Source organism: Pan troglodytes, chromosome 4 (assembly GCF_028858775.2).
Source record: "Pan troglodytes isolate AG18354 chromosome 4, NHGRI_mPanTro3-v2.0_pri, whole genome shotgun sequence".
Classification (NCBI taxonomy): Eukaryota; Metazoa; Chordata; class Mammalia; order Primates; family Hominidae; genus Pan; species Pan troglodytes.
This window is the reverse complement of record NC_072402.2, coordinates 71,824,142-71,847,735: the sequence shown is the minus strand read 5'-3', so window position 1 is coordinate 71,847,735 and position 23,594 is coordinate 71,824,142. Positions and strand designations below refer to the sequence as shown.

Genomic DNA, 23,594 nt, shown 5'->3' with positions numbered 1-23,594 from the left:
TACTTTGAGCAATTGAACTTTCCTGTTCAGGAAAGAAGAGTAGTCATCTGCCATTTGTCATTCTAGGGACTTTTGTTGTTCTTGGCTTTTGGGACATTTTCGTTAATGCTGCTCTCAGTCTTTATGACGAGGCTTTGGCCTGAAGCCCCAGTGGTGCCTCTTCATGGCTCACACAGGATTTGTTCATGAGGACTCTCTCCATGTTACCAGCACTGCTTTCCTCACAAGGGATTTTGCTTTTCAAACCCCAGGCCCTTGAACATGCATTCACTGAAAATTTACTGTTTCCCCAAATGTAGGCACTATTGGGAGATGAAAGTTGTGTGTTCACGCACGTGTGTGTGTGTGTTTGTGTAGAGAGAGAGAGAGAAAATCAACCTAGCATCTCTACCACCCATTCTGTCCTACCACAGTCACCGTAATTCATGGAGTTCCTGAATGGAACATATGCTCAGAGAATAGGCCAAGCAAACTCATGCATGTTAGCAAACCATGAGGCTGCTGTCCCCAACTGCAGTGTGTGTGGTGTTGTTTTAGGAGCCAGGAGTCCCAAATATTGCTCTGTGGACTGGCTGCATCCGAATTACTCAGGGAACTTAAAACTAGAGATGGCTCTTTCTCCCTTGTCCTCCACGTTTTCTGATTTGATAGGTTGGGAGTACAGCCTAAGAGTCTATTTTGTAATTTCTACAAGTGGTTATGATATACAGCCGCATTTGTGCACTGTTGAATCAGACTTCCTCATATGAAAGTTTTTGTTTTGTTTTGTTTTTGCAAGGTGGAGGAAGGAATAGGATCATGAGTCGAAACAGAACATGTGCTCCTCCCCATTTCCCTCAAACCTCAGCATCAGCCTGGCCCATTCTGTTTTCTACTAACTTCCATGATAGAGCCAGAGTGGGCCAGGAAGCGCATACTGACAATGGGAAGGAGATACCAGGAAATCTTGTTCTAATCCCTAGAGCAGAGCTGGTCAAGGCCTGAGCTCCAAGCCCAGGCTTGAGTTTTTCACCATCCCCTTGGGTGGAAGACAATGAGAAAGGTAAGGAAAGAGAGACCCAGAATGAGTGTGATTACCCTTCATCCACCCCCAGGCTCAGACTTCAAATTCCTCCTTGCTTCGCCATAAAAGCTCGCTTCCTGCCATTATAGGTTAGTGAAATGTTCTTGAATCTGACCCAGCCCCAGCAGCATTCCATACATATAGTGTGGAGTAGGAGGGTAGGATGGGAGAAGATCAACATTATGCTTCCCCTAAAAGTTATCAGCAAGAAACTTAAACTTTCATGAACATACTAATAGGATTGGAAAATTTCTGGGTGTTCATACTGACATTTTGTAGGCAGTATGGCAGTATTGTCAATGAACAGCTCATAATACCTTTTTTTTTTTTTTTTTTTTTTTTTTTTTAGAGAGAGAGAGAGAGTCTTGCTCTGTCACACAGGCCGGCATGCAGTGGCACTATCTTGCCTCACTGCAACCTCCGTCCCCCAGGTTCAAGTGATTCTCATGTCTCAGCCTCCTGAGTAGCTGGGACTACAGGCATGCACCATCATGCCCTGATAATTTTTGTATTTTTATTAGATACAGGGTTTCACTATGTTGGCCAGGCTGGTCTCGAACTCCTGACCTCAGGTGATCCACCTGCCTTGGCCTCCCAAAGGGCTAGAATTACAGGCATGAGACACCATGCCCGGCCTGGTAATACCTTAATATGAAGAGTTGATGGACAAAGATGCTCTCCAAATCTAATAAAGAACTGATTTTTTCTAAAAGTTAAAGGAAAAGAAATTATTTGGACAGTGTCCAAATAATTTTAATAGAATGTAATTTTAGTAGAATGCTTAGTATAGTCCTTGGTATTTTGGGAGCAATCAATACATTATAGACAGTGGTATTAATCGTTTTATTTCAATTAATGGTGGTGCTAGTGTTATTGACTATACAGGGGAAAATGTTTTTATAGACACTTTTCTGAATCAATTAAATGTAGCTTGCCTGATGATTATGATTTATAGACCAAATATATGTAAAAAAAGTTTTGTTAATGCAAAATAGACAAACTCTTTCCTTTTCCATCTTTTACTTTTGTTTAGGATGAAGGTACAATGTTTCCTGTGGGGAAAAATGTAGTGTACACTTGCAATGAAGGATACTCTCTTATTGGAAACCCAGTGGCCAGATGTGGAGAAGATTTACGGTGGCTTGTTGGGGAAATGCATTGTCAGAGTGAGTGGCGTCAGTTGTATATAATTTAAGATGAGAAAATTACATGGAAGAGAATGAATCAAGATAAATAACACTCACCATATGGCCCATGTGTTGGCCTTCCTTTCCTGTAAGTCTGACATGATCCTGTTCAAGTTTTAGGAGCGACTTGAATAAGCCCTCCGCCTTCTCTAGTTGGTAATGTCCCCATTCAGTGAGGTCAATTTCATTGCAATTTAAAACTTTCTGGTGCAAATTAAAGTAGGCCAGGGAATTCTCTTTAGATGAAGACCATTAGGATATTCTTTAGAGTTCAGTTACTCAGGATGTACCACAATCAATCAACTTTCTTAAATGCTTTGCCTCCTGTTCTGTTCGGATAGAGGCATCTGAATAACAGCATCTGCATGCTGCACCACCCTAAAACTACTCTGGCTTCCATCTCTCTTGCAATATAAGTTTGTTCAGCAAATGAATAGGCCGAGCTGCAGTGATACATTTTTCCTAAATCAGTTGCTCTGTGCTATATGAGGAAAGCCCTAGTGTACACACACACACATACATATATTTCTCCCTTTGGGAATATACCTATTGTGAAATTTCTGAGTAATTGGGTATTCATACATTGGGTATACATACATTTAGATTTAGTGGAGGCTGCTAGCCTTCCAAGTGGTTGTACTGATTTACATCTCTAGCATAATCTGATAAATCAAGATTGCTTTTGTCCTTACTAACACTTGATAGCATCAGACACAGTGGTGAGCGTATAGTGATATATATGTATATATTTTTTGGAGACAGAGTCTCACTCTTTTGCCAAGGCTGGAGTGCAGTGGTGCCATCTTGGCTCACTGCAACCTCCACATCCCAGGTTCATGTGATTCTTGTGCCTCAGCCTCCTGAGTAGATGGGACTACAGGTGTGTGCCAACACACTCTGCTAATTTTTTGTATTTTTAGTAGAGACAGGGTTTCACTATGTCGGCCAGGCTGGTCTCGAAGTCCTGAACTCAGGCAATCCACCCATCTTGGCCTCCCAGAGTGCTAGGATTATAGGTGCGAGCTACTGTGCCCGGCCTATTTTTATATTTTTTCTAATGACTAATAATGTTAAGCTTGTTTTCATATGTTCATTAGCCATTGGTTATATTCTTTGGAGAAATGGCTGTCCATGTCTTTTGTCCATTAAAAATAATCGGTTTGTCTGTCTTTTTCTTATTTTTTAATTTAATTTAATTTTTAATTTTAATTTTTTGAAATTTCCATAGGTTTTTGGTGAACAGATGGTGTTTGGTTACATGAGTAAGTTCTTTAGTGGTGATTGTGAGATTTTGGTGCACCCATCACTCAAGCAGTATACACTGCACCCAGTTTGTAGTCTTTTATCCCTTACCCCCTTCCCACCCTTTCTCTCTGAATCCCCAAAGTCCATTGCATCAGTCTTATGCCTTTGCATCCTCATAGCTTAGCTCCCACTTGTGAGTGAGAATATGCAATGTTTGGTTTTCTTTCTTTTTTTTTTTTGAGATGGAGTCTCTCTCTGTTGCCCAAGCTGGAGTGCAGTGGCACGATCTCAGCTCACTGCAACCTCTGCCTCCTGGGTTCAAGCATTCAAACAATTCTCCTGCCTCAGGCTTCTGAGTAGCTGGGACTACAGGTGCACACCACCACGACCGGCTAATTTTTGTATTTTTAGTAGAGATGGGGTTTCACTATGTTGGCCAGGATGGTCTTGAACTCCTGTCCTCGTGATCTGCCTGACTCGGCCTCCCAAAGTGCTGGGATTACAGGCATGAGCTACCACGCCTGGCACAATATTTGGTTTTTAATTCCTGAGTTACTTCACTTAGAATAATAGTCTCCAGTCTCATCCACGTTGCTGAGAATGCCATTAATTAATTCCTTTTTATGGCTGAGTAGTATTCTATCGTATATATATACCACAGTTTCTTTATCCGCTCGTTCATTGACTGATGGGCATTGTCTTTTACTTATTAATCTCTCTCTCTCTTTCTCTTGGAATCCTTAAGCAGAAACAAATGAAATAGAATATGAATATGAATATTTGCTAGTTGGGAGTTAATAAAGCTAAAAGTTTGTTCTTTGAAAAGATTAATAAGAAATTTCTACTTGAAGGGCTTCTTTTCCTTTATTGTGAACCGACTGATGAAATGTCTGTCTTTTACCTTGACTTTTCAAAGGATTTTTTTTTTTTTGAGACGGAGTCTTGCTTATCACCAGGCTGGAGTGCAGTGGCGTGATCTTGCCTCACTGCAACTTCTGCCTCCTGGGTTCAAGCGATTCTCCTACCTCAGCCTCCTGAGTAGCTGGGACAACAGCTGTGCACCACCATGCCCAGCTACTTTTCATATTTTTAGTAGAGATGGGGTTTCACCATGTTGGCCAGGATGGTCTTCATCTCTTGACCTCGTGATCTGTCCGCCTTGGCCTCCCAAAGTGTTGAGATTACAGGCATGAGCCACCGCACCTGGCCAGGATATTTTTATTAGGTAAGACATTCTAAGCTAGCAGTTATTTTTTATTTTATTTATTTATTTATTTGAGACAGAGTTTCATTCTTGTCTCCCAGGCTGGATTGCAATGGAGCGATCTTGGCTCCAATCTTTACACCATATTTTGGCAGTTCATGTGTATACACTGCACAGACTATCACGTTCCCTTCTACACAGGACTAAGCAATCTGACAAATGATAACTCTGTCTGTTACACAAAATATCATCCTGTATTTGGGTGTGCTGTATTTATTTTTATCCTGTATCACCAAGCATTTCCGAACATAGTGATCAGTTTTACCCTCTTGTCATCTTCTAAATTTCACTTAGTATCTTTTAAAGTAGGCCTTATTATTAACAACTTTAACAAACCCCATCCTGTGGGACAGAGACCTGCGTTTGTGGCTTGACAGAGACCTGCAGGCCCAGTAGTGCTGGGGTGGGAAAAGGGTATTATTAATTGTTTTTTGCTTTTGGTTTTCTCCAGCAACTTTACTCTGATGTCTAGATATAATTTTCTTTATATTTTTCTGGGCTTTTATTGAACCTGTGCTTTAAGTTTTTTGTCAGTTTTAGACCATTTCTTGACCATTATGTCCTAAAACATTGCTTCTGTCCCATTCTTGCTCACTTGTCCTTATGGGACACAAATTATACATTTTTTGGACCATTATATTTTTTAACATCCTTTTTTTGTTTGTTTTCCATCTTTCCCCCCTCTGTTTCATTCTAAATATTTTCTTTTTCTTTTTCTTTTTCTTTTTTTTATTTGAGATGGTTTGTTTTCCAGGCTGGAGTGCAGTGGTGCAATCTCGGCTCACTGCAACCTCCGCTTCCCAGGTTCAAACAATTCTCCTGCCTCAGCCTCCTGAGTAGCTGGAATTACAGGCATGCAGCAATGCATCTGGCTAATTTTTGTATTTTTAGTAAAGATGAGGTTTTGCCATGTTGGCCAGGCTGGTCTTGAATTCCTGACCTCAAGTGATCTGCCTGCCAGGGCCTCCCAAAGTGCTGGGACTACAGGCATGAGCCACCGCACCTGGCCTCATTCTAAATATTTTCAACTGACCTATCTTCCAATTTATTAATTCTCTGTATATTTCTGTATAATCTCCTTTTAAGAACTCTATTATAGAGTTTTAAATTTTATCAATTTTATTTTTCAACTTAAAACAATTATATATATTTTATATATATATATATATATTTTTTTTTTTTTTTTTTTTTTTTTTTTTGAGACAGATTTTACTCCTGTCACCCATGCTGAAGTGCAGTGGTGCGATCTTGGCTCACTGTAATCTCTGCCTCCTGGGCTCAAGCAATTCTCCTGCCTCAGCCTCCTGAGTAGCTGGGATTATAGACGCTTGCCACAGTGCCCAGCTAATTTTGTACTTTTTAGTAGAGACGGGGTTTCACCATGTTGCCGTGGCTGTTCTCAAACTCCTGAGCTCAAGTGATCTGCCTGCTTCAGTCTCCCAAAGTGCTGGGATTATAGGTGTGAGCCATCGTGCCTGGCTATTTTTCAACTTTAGAGGTTTCATTTGTCTACTTTTTTACTGCATAGTGAATTTTTAAATTAATAACTTCATTTTTAGAGCAGTTTTAGCTTACAAAAAACTGACTAGAAAGTACAGAGAGCTCCCTTCTACTTCCTTACTTCCCGCCCAGTTTCCCTATTAGGTATTAACATCTTCCATTAATGTGGTATATTTATTATAATGAATGAGCCTATATTCTTACATTATTATATTTAAAAATATTAAAATTTTTCACTTAAAAATATAGTTTTTAAGTGATGTTTTGATATGTGTAAACAGTGTGTAATAAGCAAATCAGAGTAAATAACATCAATTACTTCAAACATTTATGTTTACTGTTTTATATTTTCTAATTCTCTGTTGTAATTCTCCATCTTGTCATTTAAAAAAATATATTAATTTCAGTTGTTTCAGGGCCTGTATCTGTTAATTTCATTCTTTAGGTACGTCTGTTACTGTAAGTCTGTTTCTATTGTTTTTTTTGGTTGGAATTTGGTCAATTCTTGTCTTTTTGAATGTTAAATTAGTTTTAATTGAATGTCAGACTTTACGTATGAAAATTTAAAAATTGGATGATGCTATCTTCCTCTAGAGAAGACTAACTTTTGTTTATGGCAACCAGTGAGGCTGGCTTATGTCTGGGTTATCTCTATTCCAAGGATGTGGCCATTAAGGGATTCCAACTGAAGGTATGGGCTTTCTACCTGGCCCCTTCTTTTTGACAGGACTGGACTCTAGTTTTTAAAACCCTGGTCCTGTGAGACTGCTAAAAGCTGTTTATCTTTTTAGCCTCTGAGCTATGGTTTTCTCTTCAGTTTAGCAGCCTTTCAGCATATTTTCTTTTTTTTTTTAATTTACAAATACCTCAAGGAAAAATGTGTTACCAAATGTAAATGTAATCACCACATTAGACTTCCCTTCTCTCTGAAATCTTGGACTTTTAAACTTGCACTGCCTTGTTAGTGCTCTGATTCTTTCAGAAATAGTTTTCCTTTTAATTTTGTACAGTCTTTCTATTGTTTTTGTCTTGGTAGGAGATTTAATGTCAAAACAGCAAACGCATTAGAAACAAGCAGATTCAATACTAGATTATGAAGTTTTGGAAGGCATAAGATGTGACTTGTACTTTGCTGTGTCCCAAGCAGTGCACAACATATTTGGCAAAATATAGGCATTCAAAAAGTGCTGTGGATTATTGCATATATTCATGAGTATTAGCTCAATTTTGCTACATTGATATATCTCATTGTGATGAAGTCAAAGCCTTCAGTGCATCCATCAAATGCTGTTTTTGAATGAATAAATGAATGAATGGGTTTTCTGATGACAGTGCTGTAAAGATACAGCAATACTTTGTAGAATATTGTCCAAAGTCCATTAGGGATATTAGCAAGATTTTTTTTTTAATCATGAATTCTGACTTGCTGTTTATACTATGTGTGTTTTTTCTTTTTCTCTGTTCTTTTTTGAAGTAAGCTATTTGAGCTAATGAATGTAATTGAGTAAGAAAGAATACAGATGAAAAGTCAGGGAACACTGAACACTTTTATGTCTGCAAGTTTAAAGGTGGTGCTTTAGCTGGGTGTGGTGGCATGTGCCTGTGATCCCAGCTACTCAGGAGGTTGAGTCAGGAGGATTGCTTGAACCTAGGAGTTTTTAATTTTTTTTTAAATTTTACTTTAAGTTCTGGGATACATGTGTTGAATGTGCAGGTTTGTTACATAGGTATATATGTGCTATGGTAGTTTGCTGCATCTATCAACCCATCATCTAGGTTTTAAGCCTCGCATGCATTAGGTATTTTTCCTAATGCTTTCCCTCCCCTTGCCCCCCATCCCCTGACAGGCCACAGTGTGTGATGTTCCACTCCCTGTGCCCATGTGTTCTCATTGTTCAACTCCCACTTATGAGTGAGAACATGCATTTTCTGTTCCTGTGTTAGTTTGCTGAGGATGATGGTTTCCAGCTTCATCCATGTCTCTGCAAAGGACATTAACCCGTTATAGTATTCCATGGTGTATATGTGCCATATTTTCTTTATCCAGTCTATCATTGATGGACATTTGGGTTGGTTCCAAGTCTTTGCTATTGTAAGTAGTGCTGCAATAAACATACGTGTGCATGTGTCTTTACAGTAGAATGATTTATAACCCTTTGGGTATATACCCAGTAATGGGATTGCTGGGTCAAATGGTATTTCTGGTTCTAGATCCTTGAGGAATCGCCATACCGTCTTCCACAATGATTGAACTAGTTTACACTCCTACCAACAGTGTAAAAGCGTTCCTATTTCTCCACATCCCCACCAGCATCTGTTCTTTCCAGACTTTTTAATGATCACCATTCTAACTGGCGTGAGATGGTATCTCATTGTGGTTTTGATTTGCATTTCTCTGGTGACCAGTGATGATGAGCATTTTTTCATATGTTTGTTGGCTGCATAAATGTCTTCTTTTGAGAAATGTCTGTTCATATCCTTTGCCCACTTTTTGATGGGGTTGCTTGTTTTTCTGTTGTAAATTTGTTTAAGTTCCCTGTAGATTCTGGATATTAGCCCTTTGTCAGATAGATAGATTACAAACATTGTCTCCCATTCTGTAGGTTGCCTGTTTACTCTGATGATAGTTTCTTTTGCTGAGCAGAAGCTCTTTAGTTTAATTAGATCCCATTTGTCAATTTTGGTTTTTGTTGCAATTGTTTTTGGTGTTTTAGTCATGAAGTCTTTGCCCATGCTTATGTCCTGAATGGTATTGCCTAGGTTTTCTTCTAGGGTTTTTATGGTTTTAGGTTTTACATTTAAGTCTTTAATCCACCTTGGGTTAATTTTTGTATAAGGTATAAGGAAGGGGTCCAGTTTCTGTTTTCTGCATATGGCTTGCCGGTTTTGCCATCACCATTTATTAAACAGGAAATCCTTTCCCCATTGCTTTTCTGAGCCCAGGAATTTGAGGCTGTAGTATACACTGATTAGACCTATGAATAGCCACTGCTCTCCAGCCTGGGCAACAAGACAGACCCTGTCCCTAAAAAATAAAAATAAATAAAAATAAAAGTGGTGTTTTAATAATTTCAGATGGCAAAATATCTAACTGGATGAAAGTTAATGAAACTCTCCTGGTGGAACATCACTAGAGCACATAAATAAGTGACAGCTGTGAAAAGTTTGGTTTCAACAGTAGGCTGGGCATTAGGACTCTATTGGGGTTGTTCATTTTAAGTTGTCACATTGTTTTGAGGGGAGGGGTGGGAGAGGGGGAGCTGTTTTGGTTTTTAGTTATTCATGGGTCAATTACATGCCAGGCTCTGTGTGACATGTCTTTCAGTCCACCCTAACAGTGAACTTACGTCTTCCTCCTTGTCCTCTAATACGAAAAAGCAGAACAAGTGTGTCTGCATCACATAAGACTTTTTTAAAAAGATGGTTTAGGAGAGCAACGACCCTTATATTTTGCTCTCTTTTATCTTTAGAAATTGCCTGTGTTCTGCCTGTACTGATGGATGGCATACAGAGTCACCCCCAAAAACCTTTCTACACAGTTGGTGAGAAGGTGACTGTTTCCTGTTCAGGTGGCATGTCCTTAGAAGGTCCTTCAGCATTTCTCTGTGGCTCCAGCCTTAAGTGGAGTCCTGAGATGAAGAATGCCCGCTGTGTACAAAAAGGTGAGTGGCTTCCGTGTCTATTCAAGAACACTTGTACCCAGGCAAGTGAGAGTCCTTGTGGCGACCTTCATGGTACTGTATCACCATAGCTGTGAGTCATTCCCTCCATTCTTGCTCCTTAAGATGGGGTCAGTTTGTAGACTGAGTAACAGATTTTCTTCACATGGCACAGAAAGACTCATGAAAGCAAGGAAAGGCAAGGATAGCCTGGTGATTCTGAAACTTTTAACTTAAATCATCCTTGTGAAAGATTAGCTTTATATCTGTTATGGTGCCAAGACAATAAAGGATTTTTAAAATCTGTTTTTTGTTTGTTTGTTTGTTTCCTCTAGATTTTTTTCCCCTGCATTTTTCATAAGTACAGAGTTGAGATCATAATTTATTTAAAGTTCTGTATGTTTCATTTTTGGGCTTTCAAAGAGTTTATCAGTATTTCTGAAATTGAAAATTTAGAAAGCATTTTCATTTAACACTTTAAAGCAGACATTATTGAAGGAAAAGTGTTGTGATTCGTAAAATTGTTCTTAATGTGGAAACCCAAAAATCCAGTATTTTAACACCAAGAAAATTAAAATGGTCTTTTAAGAACCTAAGGTAGAAAGGATTTAGAAAGCCAAATTATTTCTTTTTAGAGGTAATTTTAGATGAGATAGATTTGTTTGACAATAACCCCTTATTTATTCTTTGTTTACATTTTTTAAATAAATGGAAAATATTGTATTTGTAACAAAAATGAGAAAGAAGAAAAACTCACTTGCATACTATTTTATGTGATATTATCTCTCTAGTATGTGATTTTTAATTAAATGCTGAAATTTATTTTTAATAGTGAGGATGAAGTACTAGATTTCACAGGTGATGGTGTGAGGGGAATTAGATGTTTATAACTAAGTTCTCCATGCGACAGGGTATGGAGCACTCAGATACTGATAGTAGATATGGGCTGTGATGTGAAGTGGATGAGAGGCAGAACAATAGGCAAGACACACGTCCTTGGAGTGCCCTCCCTGCCTGTTCTGATGTGCTGTTAAGTTATCAAAGCTCCATCTAAGAGGACAGTTGTTTTGTGTTCTGTAAACACTGAAGTATAAACATGAGTTTACTTGCAATATTTAAAGTCATGGACCAGTACTTACAATTCTAAAAATGAAAGAGAACAATATACAGTTGATGAGGTTGCACTTTTGGTTCAAATGAGATTGTAGACTAGTCTGTCTAAAATGCTACTTCAGCTATTTTACAGCACAGTTTGGTATGAAGTTTCATTTACCCAGTAGAAAATTCTATTAAAGTGGGTTTTAATTAAGGATGTTTTTCAGATCTGTGTGTTTTTCTGAAGATGTGAATAACAGTGACTACTTCTAAGCCTATAACAAACAAAAAAATCCAAGACTTACCAGCTTCCAAAGTTGATGTTTTAAAATGTTGGCTGTTCTAGTATTTAGTCTTTTTTTTTTATTGTAGTAAAACATACATAACATAACATTTACCATTTTATCCATTTTTAAATGTATGGTTCAGTGGCATTAAGTAATTCCCATTGTTGTGCAACCATCACATTTTTTTTCATCTTTCCAAACTGAAGCTCTATATCCATTAAACATTAATTCCTCACTTTCCCCTACTGTCCCTGTAGTTAGTCTTGAGGGGAATAAATTTGCTTTTAAAATAGCAAAAGCACATACTTTCGGTGGGCCTTAAGAGTGTGTTTACTTGGTTAACCAAGCTGTAAAGACAACAAAGCTATGTTCTTCTTAAATGCAAAAATTCTTTGGGCTAGGTAATTCCATCGTGTTTTTTTTTTTCCACAAAGACATTATAATACATTTTTTTTTTTTGAGATGCAGTCTCGTTCTGTCACCCAGGCTGGAGTGCAGCGGCACAATCTCAGCTCACTGCAAGTTCTGCCTCCCGGGTTCACACCATTCTCCTGCCTCAGCCTCCTGAGTAGCTGGGACTACAGGTGCTCGCCACCATGCCCAGCTAATTTTTTTTTTGTATTTTTAGCAGAGACGGGGTTTCACCGTGTTAGTCAGGATGGTCCCGATCTCCTGACCTCGTGATCCGCCCGCCTCGGCCTCCCAAAGTACTGGGATTACAGGCGTGAGCCACTGCGCCCGGCTTGACATTATAATAGTTTAAGCAAACTTTTAAAATCTAAAATTTCAGGATTTGTCCTAAAGTAAATTTTTAACCACAGTGCAGAACTAATTTACATGGCTTGATCATTGACCTTAAGTTTTGGTACATCTAGATTAAGGCTTCTCAACCTCAACGCTATTGGAATTTTAGGTCTAATAATTCTTTGCTATGGGAGCCTCTTCTGTGCATTGCAGGGTGCTTAGCAGCATCCCTGGTCTCTACCCAAGAGTAGCATCCTCCTATGTCAATAACATTCTGCAGTTGTAAAAACCAAAGATGTCCCTAGTGATTTCCAGATGTCCCCTGGGGGACAAAACTGCCCCTGGTTGTGAAGCACTGATGTAGATAATACCATTTTTAAAAAATTTCATTTTGGAATAATTTTAGATTTCAGCAAAGTCACAGATATAATTTCTACACACCCTTCACCCATCTTCCCTAATAGTAACATCTTACATAACACAACTTGGTTAAAACTAAAAAATTAATATTAGTACAATGCTATTGACTAAACTATACGCTTTATTCAAATACCTCCTGTTTTACCACTAATGTCTCTTTTATGTTCTAGGGTCCAGTTCAGGGTACTACGTTGCATTTAGGATAATACCATTTTAAAGATAAGTGTTTTTTTTTTTTTTTTTTTTTTTGAGACAAGGTCTCGCTTGCCCAGGCTGGCTGGAGTGCAACGGCGCAACCTTGGTTCGCTGCAACCTCCACCACCCGGGCTCAAGCAATTCTCCTGCCTCAGCCTCCTGAGTAGCTGAGATTACAGGCACGTGCCACCATGCCCGGCTAATTTTTGTATTTTTAGTAGAGACAGGGTTTCACCATGTTGGCTAGGCTGGTCGTGAACTCCTGACCTCAAGTGATCTGCCTGCCTCCGCCTCCCAAAGTGCTGAGATTACAGGTGTGAGCCACCGCGCCCAGCCAAGAGAAGTGTTTTAATAATGAATCTTGTTATTGAGACTGCTGACCATGGCAGGCATACTTCACATTGCCATGATTTTTACAGGTTTATGAATGCTCACAAGATTGTAATGTCATGTCCAAGGCTCTTGAATTTTCCAAAGTAAGGAAGTATTCCATAGTTTGTGTATTCATAAAAACATATTCTCCAGATAAACTACCTTTATAGATATATTAAATGACTATCTAGTTTTATGATGCAAAAGTGTATGGCAATGAATTTCATTGTAATAAAGCTATTACGAGGTGAAAAAAGTCAGGATGTTTTTAGATCATTCCCATTGCAATCAGGGATAGCTGAGGGGATGGCAGTCACATTATGCTCTTGTAAGTTGGACCACGGTGTTTACCTGTCAAAACTGAAATGATGACTGAATTGTCAGTTTCTATAAAACACAAAGTTATAGAAAGAATTTTATTAACGTAGTTACCTCCAGACATTTATTCACTGTTGAGGGAGACCAGTTAGACATTCATATGTAAGAGGTTATTGTAGATCTTCTCGGCACACCAGGGAGTTCTCCATGTATAAGGCAAGTGATGTTGCTGCTTTTTGCCTCATTATGGGCACAGCAGGCAGAATGCAGTCCAAACAACAAACAGTTTATAAGCACCAGCTTCTTGAAAGGGAGCCACTTTATTGTCCTTGGATTCAGACCAATGTAGAATTAAATGCTGCCTGGGCCAGTTTGTTAAATGTGTGAAGTAGCACCAACTTCCTAACTCTTTTTACTCTTAATTTTCTGATTTCTTAGGTGGGCATGTGTTAGGGAGGCATGAATATCCCAATGTATAAAAAGTGCATGACAAATATAAATGTTCACGAGATGGTAGCTATTGCTACCAATGCAGTTATTTGTAATGTGGCTCTAGAAACTCTCTATAGCTTGTAAAATGTATCACACCTTGATTATTATTACTATTGTTACTGTGCAAACGCATTGCGGTTTGAGAATACTACAGACCCTGGTCCAGCAATTCATATAATACCTTGTTTACTATGAAGAAGCTTTTCTCCTAACGACCACATCTCCCTTATCCTTTTTTAGAAAATCCGTTAACACAGGCAGTGCCTAAATGTCAGCGCTGGGAGAAACTGCAGAATTCAAGATGTGTTTGTAAAATGCCCTACGAATGTGGGTAAGTGCCGCCTTTGCTCATTTCTCCGTTTTATTTTATTAATGATAAGGGATAATTTCTTAGATAATAGTGTCTGTTGGATGGAAGGTGTAGCTTACCAAGAGTTAAGGGTCTTTGTTTGCATTTCGATGTAGTCCATCTGCTGCCTGTTATTTGTCTGGGTCACTAGGGCTGACAGCCATGGCATTAAGCAGTGTTCTAATCTGGCTAGTGGAGAAGGCTGCAGGACTACTCGAGCACTGCTTGTTTTATATATAAAATGGAGCAAAATGGCAAAACTGTCAGCTGAGGATTTAGAACTTTAGAGGATTAGAGGATTAAAACTGAAATTCCTTTGGCACATAAACTCTTAAAGCAATACTGATAGGGAAACAGCAGCTGCTTTTGTTGATTCTTGAAGCATCTTCTCTAGATTTGCATGGTTAAGAATGCCACCAACTTGAAATCATTCCATTGTAGGAGGATATCTCTGAAGTAGTTAATAGATGTCTGTGTCATGGTCCTAGTAGGATAGAGATGGCACAATTAAATTAGGACAAGAAAAGCTTTATTAGCAGAAATATTTACAAAAATGTGAACAGAGGAAAGGAAACTACAAGTCCCATGGCAGTATTCCTAGACTGCTAACAGCTTGACCGTATAGCCATACCCAGGTCCAAGGAGTAAGGAGAGGGGCATTCAGGAAAAACTGGAGACAGAGAGGGCTGTGTGGAGATGGCCCTGAGGAGGAGCTGACACTCTCATTTTAGGGACTTCAGAGATCCCACAGGCGTGAGCCAGGGGCATAAACACCTCAACTGCACTGTCCTTCCTGCCTCGAGTCTCCTGCTAGTCAGTGCTCACCACTGATCAAACCAACTGAAGCTAGAGGCCGAGGAAGTCCACGATGTGGCCCATACATGTCAGCCTCCCAGGCAGGTGGAGAAGAGTGGAAAGTGGATCTGGGGAGGAAATAAGAAATATCCAGCCCCTAGACTTAGTGGCCATTTTTAAAATTAAGAACCAACACATGACCTGGTGCGGTGGCTCACGCCTGCACTCCCAGCACTTTGGGAGGCCAAGGTGGGCCAATTGCTTGAGCTCAGGAGTTCAAGACCAGCCTGGGCAACATGGTGAAACCCCTTCTCTACAAAAAATACAAAAATTAGCTGGGTGTGGTGACTCACTCTTGTAGTTCCAGCTACTCAGGAGACTGAGGTGGGAGGATTGCTTGAGGCCAGGGAGGTTGAGGCTTCAGTGAGCCACATTCATGCCACCGCACTCCAGCTTGGGTGACAGAGCCAGACCCTATCTCAAAAAGAAAAAAAAAAAAAAAAAAAAAAAAAAGAACCAAAACACTAATTACTTGTTTTTCAATGATTTTGGTTATCAAAACCAATATCCAACTTCTTGAAGCTACAGTGGGTAATTGTTATTATATATAGCAATTTCTGGTGTGAAGAGGAATATAAATAACTAAATGGCGTGATGGAAATGGTGGTCAGCCTAGATACATTCTCATTCTAATATTCTGACTTTGCTGCTAATCTTTAATAATTATTGTTTATTTTGAGTCATTTTCATCCTCTTTCCAACTTCCCGATTTCATTTAGTTGATCTGCAGCTCGTTTTTAATAGTTATGGTATAAATTTCCATGTCATTCCATGGTCTCAGATACTGGCAACAAGGTGGTATTGTAAGGTCTTTACCCTTTCAGCTGTTGTAAGTAGTTCTATTTAAAGTTTCAATAAACAGATGAAAAGATAGATTCAAAACAACAGGATTTGTTTCTGTTTTATAAATAACTCCAAGTAAATGTAGCTTTTGGTAGAAAAGGAAAATATTAGAACTAAATAAAGTGTGTGAATATAGACTCTTTCTGACTCCATCTGGTATACAAAAATGCTGTGTTGTCTAAGGTTTCAGTGACAGTAATGCCCTCCTTGTCTATCAGCATTCAGAAATGTGGAGTTTTCTGATAGAGACATTTCTAAATAGCTATTTTTTTCCACCATTTTAGCACCAATGCTAATGAAGAAGGTAACACATTTTACGGAAATTTTTTTTTTTTTTTTTTTTTTTGGGACACAGTTTCATTCAGTCATCCAGGCTGGAATGCAGTAGTGCAATCTCGGCTCACTGCAACCTCTGCCTCCTGGGTTCAAGTGATTCTCATGCTTCAGCCTCCCGAGTAGCTGGGATTACAGGTGTGCGCCACCACGCCCAGCTAATTTTTATATGCTTAGTAGAGATGGGGTTTCGCCATGTTAGCCATCCTGGTCTTGAACTCCTGACCTCAAATGATCCACCTGCGTTGGCCTCCCAAAGCACTGGGATTACAGGCTCCCAAACTTATGGAAATATTTCTAAACTATTTTGTAAACATAGATACTTTTAAAAGTAGCATTGAAAAATACAGTTTCATCTTCCCGTGATGATTTAGGGTCATCCATTTTTGGACGGTGCAGTTTTATGGACATGAACTCTTGGCTGTTGGGCTGGGATGAGCTCATTTCTCCTGCAATTAATGGTCCCATTTAACTATGATCACATTGAATGCTTGGTCTCCACTGGCTTTCTGTCTCCTTTGTCAGCTGTTGCTAGCAGACCTTGCCTTCACATCTAATTTGCTGTACCTGATCTGTTCTAGATAGAACCAGATCAACACTAGATATCTACACTTAGAAAAATTGTGAGCAAATAACGAGTAAACACAAATATCTTCATTTTGAAGACCTAAGTGAGTTGGACCTAGGAATGAAGGGGATTTGAGTTTCCACCTTTTTTTTTTTTTGCTGTGGGTGATAACATCTGGGGGCACTAAGCTCAGAGCATCACTTTTCATTTCTCCTTCTCAGCTTTTACGAAGAAAAATCTTGTAAATAATGTCATTAAAAATTCTTTTCAGACCTTCCTTGGATGTATGTGCTCGAGATGAGAGAAGCAAAAGGATACTGCCTCTGACAGTTTGCAAGATGCATGTTCTCCACTGTCAGGGTAGAAATTACACCCTTACTGGTAGGGACAGCTGTACTCTGCCTGCCTCAGCTGAGAAAGCTTGTGGTGCCTGCCCACTGTGGGGAAAATGTGATGGTAAGGGGCCTTTCATATTTGTAAGTATAAGAATGCTAAAGTCACAGTACTGAGGATTTAAAAAATGTGGTTTCTAGTTTAGCAGTGGGCCGAAGAAGATACTTGAGGATGTTGAAGACTCAGACTGATTTGACATGCACTGACCTCTCCTATACCCCTCACTGGAGAAGGGCACAGATCACAGACCTCAGAGGATAAGATTCCCACATTCCTGATGTGGAAATGTTCTCCCAAACAGGGGTGATTCCATGCCACCTTCATGATTTTTACTCTGTCCTTGTATTATCCATATTGTGTACTCATTTTTAAAAAGTCTGACATAAAAATAACTTTAAAATGAAAACTTTATATCATGTCCTTAAAAGGAGGTATCACTTGCCATAAATACTAGGTAACTATAAAAGTTATATGTAATGGAACTAAATAAAGTTGTGGACTCTAGCCAGATACTGGTCCAACATTGACTATGCTGTTTCTCTGTGAGTTTAGCAAGTGTTAGAGGGGTGTTAAAAACATACTAGCACCAAGCTGACACTTTCTTCTAGAAGTAATCAGACGGATTTGAAGAGAATAGAAGAAGAAGTTACTTTCTCACGTTGTGATTCAATATTTGCTAACACTATGTTTAAGTAGCACTTACAGTGATCTTGAACTCCCCCAAGAGCATGGCAAACCTCCCATGATTTGGGCAGTACTATGAGAGTGGAATGGCTGGGTCTCCAGAGCCAAGTCACTCTCTGGGCTTCCCTATCTGTAAATTTGGGAGCTGGACTCTATGACTTGTAAGTTCTCTGTCGGCTCTTCACTCTCTGCCCTCCTGGCCTGTACCCGCTGGCACCTGTCCCCTCACTCCCTCAAGGTTTGCAGCACAGACTGATGACATACATATGTGATTCTAGCCATGTCTGGGTCACTTTTGGTTAGGTGGTCACCATTGTCTGCTGGCTGACCTTGTTACTCATCTTTGGAAGACTCCTGGCTGGTGTATTCCAACCATGGACTTTCCATGCACAGACTCCTTGCCTCCTTAACTCATTTCTGGTTTGTTTTTTGGGATTTGTAGCCTTTTGCCTGCCATGCTCTCTCTCAAAGCAAGTTAAGTTCTCTTTTTTTCTCTCTCTCTTTGTTTGAATCTTGACTTGGTTCTTTGTTGAGGGCTTCTCATTTGACCTCAGTTGCTGGCTCATATGGACAGCAGCATGTATGTAGGAGATAGTTGAAGAGCTCTTGACTTGGATAAAACCACCCCATGTGGGTCTAACCAATATAAAGCCTGCTACCAACCTCAAAACCTATTTCTTTGGAGTGGAGCAAAATGCCCCAATTTCCTGGTCCTACTGCTTTTCCAGGGGATAATTTATTATATCATTCCAGGCAGGAGCTTCTACAGCTCTGATCACCACATTATTACTTTGGAGGTGATGTTCTTTGACTCCCCGACCTCCACAATGTACCATTAAGCCTCTTTCACTTACTTTTCCAGCTGAGAGCAGCAAATGTGTCTGCCGAGAAGCATCGGAGTGCGAGGAAGAAGGGTTTAGCATTTGTGTGGAAGTGAACGGCAAGGAGCAGACGATGTCTGAGTGTGAGGCGGGCGCTCTGAGATGCAGAGGGCAGAGCATCTCTGTCACCAGCATAAGGCCTTGTGCTGTGGAAACCCAGTAGGCTCCTGGAGGCCCTGGTCAGCTTGCTTGGAATCCAGCAGGCAGCTGGGGCTGAGTGAAAACATCTGCACAACTGGGCACTGGACAGCTTTTCCTTCTTCTCCAGTGTCTACCTTCCTCCTCAACTCCCAGCCATCTGTATAAACACAATCCTTTGTTCTCCCAAATCTGAATCGAATTACTCTTTTGCCTCCTTTTTAATGTCAGTAAGGATATGAGCCTTTGCACAGGCTGGCTGCATGTTCTTGAAATACGTGTTACCTTCTCTGGGCCTTGGTTTTTTAAAATCTGTAAAATTAGAGGATTGCGCTAGAGAAACTTGAATGCTCCATTCAGGCCTATCATTTTATTAAGTATGATTGACACAGCCCATGGGCCAGAACACACTCTACAAAATGACTAGGATAACAGAAAGAACGTGATCTCCTGATTAGAGAGGGTGGTTTTCCTCAATGGAACCAAATATAAAGAGGACTTGAACAAAAATGACAGATACAAACTATTTCTATCCTGAGTAGTAATCTCACACTTCATCCTATAGAGTCAACCACCACAGATAGGAATTCCTTATTCTTTTTTTTCTTTTTTTAAGACAGAGTCTCACTTTGTTGCCCAGGCTGGAGCACAGTGGCGTGATCTCATCTCCCTGCAACCTCCGCCTCCTGGGTTCTAGCAATTCTTGTGCCTCAGCTTCCCAAGCAGCTGGGATTACAGGTGCCCGCCACCACGCCCAGCTAATTTTTGCATTTTTAGTAGAGATGGGGTTTCACCATGTTGGCCATGCTCGTCTCCAACTCCTGACCTCAGGTAATCCGCCTGCCTTGGCCTCCCAAAGTGCTGGGATTACAGACATGAACCACCACGCCTGGCTGGAATACTTACTCTTGTCGGGAGATTGAACCACTAAAATGTCAGAGCAGAATTCATTATGCTGTGGTCACAGGGGTGTCTTGTCTGAGAACAAATACAATTCAGTCTTCTCTTTGGGGTTTTAGTATGTGTCAAACATAGGACTGGAAGTTTGCCCCTGTTCTTTTTTCTTTTGAAAGAACATCAGTTCATGCCTGAGGCATGAGTGACTGTGCATTTGAGAATAGTTTTCCCTATTCTGTGGATACAGTCCCAGAGTTTTCAGGGAGTACACAGGTAGATTAGTTTGAAGCATTGACCTTTTATTTATTCCTTATTTCTCTTTCATCAAAACAAAACAGCAGCTGTGGGAGGAGAAATGAGAGGGCTTAAATGAAATTTAAAATAAGCTATATTATACAAATACTATCTCTGTATTGTTCTGACCCTGGTAAATATATTTCAAAACTTCAGATGACAAGGATTAGAAAACTCATTAAAGATGCTATTCTTCAGAATTGTTTCATTTGTATGATGTTTCATTTTAGAGAAGATTTTCATGATGAATGGTTAATGTGTTCTTGCCTGAAGTTTTATGTCTGATCCAGATCTAGCTTTTTGTATCAAAGTGTGCCCTAAGGGAAGATGCAGATATAATATGTTGAAGTTACAAGGAGGCAGGTTTCAATTGGTTAAAAACAATGACATTCAGACATTGCAACTGCATTTGTTAGAGGTTATTACAGAGTTAATTTCTACCCTGGATGGGAGGACACATTTGAACATGCTAGGCCTGGATGCAGACCCTGAGACAAAAGGTTGAACAAGTAATTCATTTGGAAGGAAATACCTCAGTATCCTTCCAATAATTTCTCCTCTTAGCTTAAGCTAGTATGGAGTTAGATTCCTACCGCTTATGTATCACCATGCCCCCTTCCTAAATAATACAGAAGATATGGTCAGCATTATCAAATATCATCAGAGATTGAGGTTTGAAAGAAAGGAAATGAGTAGATGTAACTAAGAGGTTTGAGAAAGGAATTTCAGCAGAGTTATTGAAGGAGAAGTCAAGGAGAGGAGAAGGAGAGGAGCAGTGAATGTTGTCTTGAAGAGGTGTTGTCTTGAAATACTGTATTTTTTTCCTCCTTTTCTTTTCTGAACATTCTTGTGCTGACCTTTCCTCTAGTCCAACAGAGGCATTCACAATTGCCTGTGGAGAATTAGGATTGTCGCAGCAGGAGAGCAAGGAGAAAGTCATTTTTAAGATTAAATTTTTAAAAATGTTTTGAAACTTCCAAAATAAGTTCTTGAACACCTATGGAGAGGCTTTGAGGAAAGTTAAGGGAATGATTTTATACCACAAAAATAAATGGAAAAAGAATAAAGAGTGTGAGAATTCCATCTTCCTGCCCTTTCCTGTGCCTCAGATCAGGTGAGGGTCATCTGGGTTAGAAGGGGATAGAGCCTTGGAGGAGGCAGAGGGCAGAAAGCATTGCTGAGATTAGAGTCATTTGGCCCTCAGAAGGAACAGACAAAGAGAAGGAAATTGGCTGGTGCATTAATCATCACTAGCTTCGGGGAGCTATGTGGAGGCCAAGGCACATCCTACAGATCATCGCTTACCACTCATGAGGACGCTACAAGTTACCTGGGCAGAGAAGGTGCCTGAGAATATTTCCTAATCGTTTTGAGAAGTGCCTTCCTGTGACATCTTATGTATTTCCTAATTGATCAAAAGTAGTGCTGCTTCTCTAAGCCCTGAGATTTAATGAGCCCCATTCAAACTGTTATTAATGTAACCTTCTTTCCCAGTGCAGGATGACTTGTAATCACCTTGAAAGAGAAGGAGGGTTCTTGGTATTCAGGTAGGGTATGGTAGGGATGTGGAGTGCCAAGCAGGAAATCTGACAAGTGACCCCCGGAACTTTGGATTACCTAGCAACTAGCCAGGTAACTGGCTAATCTGATTGAGGGTTGCCCTCTTTGCTGGGCAGATCATGGCTAATCTCAGCTTCACATGAGTCTTGTGAACCATCTAGTTGTTTTGTAACTGCTAAGAGCTGCAAGTGCTGAGCAGCTGGTTTATACAGCATTCCCTGAAACAGCCTAGTATGTGTCCATTTATGTGCCCGGCTTATTATGTGTCCACTTATGTGTCCAATTAGTAATCACTTTTTCTTTCGGTCAAGGTATGTGTATTAATCAATATTTTTTGAACCCGTCCTGTCTCAGTCTGTTTTATGCTGTTATAACAGAATATCACCAACTGGGTAATTTATAATGAGCATAAATTTATTTGGCTGCTGGTTCTGAAGGCTGGGAAGTCCATGAGCATGGTGCTGGCATCTGGCAGGGCCTTCATGCTGCATCATCCTATGGCAAAACGTGGAAGGGCAAGAGAGAGCAAGAGGAAGCAGGGGCTGAACTTGTTTTTATAACAAAAGCACCCTCGTGATAACTAACCCATTCCCGTTACAACAACACAATCCATTCATAGCAGCAGAGACCTCATGTCCTAATCACTTCTTATGAAGCCTTGCCTCCCAACACGTGCATTGGAGGTTAAGTTTTCAACACATGAACTTTGGAAAACACATGAAAACCACGGCACCATGGTTTATCATTATTCTGTGTTTTCTTTATGTTCCTATTCACATTTCTTATACACACATACTCACCCACCACAGGCATTTGGATTATTTGGAGATAATACACACATACTCACACATAATACACACAAACTTACTCACTTATACACACATACTCACCCACCACAGGCATTTGGATTATTTTCACAGCATAATAGCTAGTGGAAGTGGTCATCATCATAAACTTGAAGAAAACTAAGATATTGCATACTTTGGGCACAAGATGAAGTGGGTGTTCAGGGGTATCCAATACTTCTCTTTCTCTTCTCTGAAGTAGAGCGGATAGACAAAGAAGAGAAGAGAAAAGAAAAGGGGAGGCAGGAGAGATAGAAAGAGAGAGATAAATTGGGCCATTCTTAGTATGGGATTGGCAGAACTGAGTATCCATACCAGTCCACTGAGATTTTTCTTCCTTGATGGACTAGTTAAAGTGTACTCAACACTTGTGTTAGAAACAGAATGGCTTGTTTCTTTCTCAGAACACTAAGCCAGAAAAGCGACCTCAGTAGGAGGCAATTTCCGTTAATGTCTGAGAAAACAGGTTTATGCCTGCCTTTCAATTACCTTGGACTTTCAGGCCATTCACACATTTGTGGACGAGAAAGCTGATGCCATGATAGGAGCCCCTGCTGTGACAACCAAAGCACCTACAATTTGTCTTTTTATTTATTCCTGTCAGGCTGTGAAGGCAAAGCTCTAGATTTACATTCAAGATATCAATCACATAGAAAAATTTGCTTCCTCAGCCAAGGGTTAACAAGACCAGATGGAAAGACTGCCATTGTTTGAAAGGGGTGGGCTGGAGGTGAGAAGGTGGGCAAGAGAAGAAAACGTGAAAATGTTCTTTTCGATTCATAGGCTGAGGACAATTTCCTGTGAAAAGACAAACATAGGAACTGCTCTGTTATCACTGTTATTTCCATGCATCTCTATGAGAGGAGACTTGCACTGAATTCCAGGGAAGGGGACTTAGGTATACGGCAGATCAATGATGTCCAAGACAGAGAAACATTGACTGAAAAACGAAGCACATGCGATGTTGGCTTGAGGGTCTATTACAAAATAATCAGCTGCCCTAGTCAACTGGGAACACAGAGAGGTCAAGGAATTTTCAGCAACAGTAAAATATAATTTTCTTATTAAAGAAAAAGTTTTGCCTGGCATCCCTAAGAGAAAATGGATTAACAT

At 39.9% G+C, this 23,594-nt stretch overlaps 1 protein-coding gene across 2 annotated transcripts in view; it reads left to right on the top strand.

Annotated features, from left to right (window-relative positions):
* C7 (complement C7) overlaps positions 1-20,276 on the top strand; it is a 73,828-nt gene extending 53,552 nt beyond the window's left edge. Inside the window, exons 14-18 of one of the 2 annotated variants that reach the window (XM_001138984.8) lie at positions 2,097-2,229; positions 9,730-9,921; positions 14,082-14,172; positions 17,061-17,245; positions 18,729-20,276. In XM_001138984.8, the coding sequence (XP_001138984.2) occupies positions 2,097-2,229; positions 9,730-9,921; positions 14,082-14,172; positions 17,061-17,245; positions 18,729-18,910 (783 nt within the window). In that variant the 3' untranslated portion in view covers positions 18,911-20,276. Of the gene's footprint in view, positions 1-2,096; positions 2,230-9,729; positions 9,922-14,081; positions 14,173-17,060; positions 17,246-17,322; positions 17,437-18,728 lie in introns of those variants that run through there. The other variant, XM_016953358.4, reaches the window with a different exon arrangement.
* Positions 20,277-23,594: the final 3,318 nt, after the last annotated feature.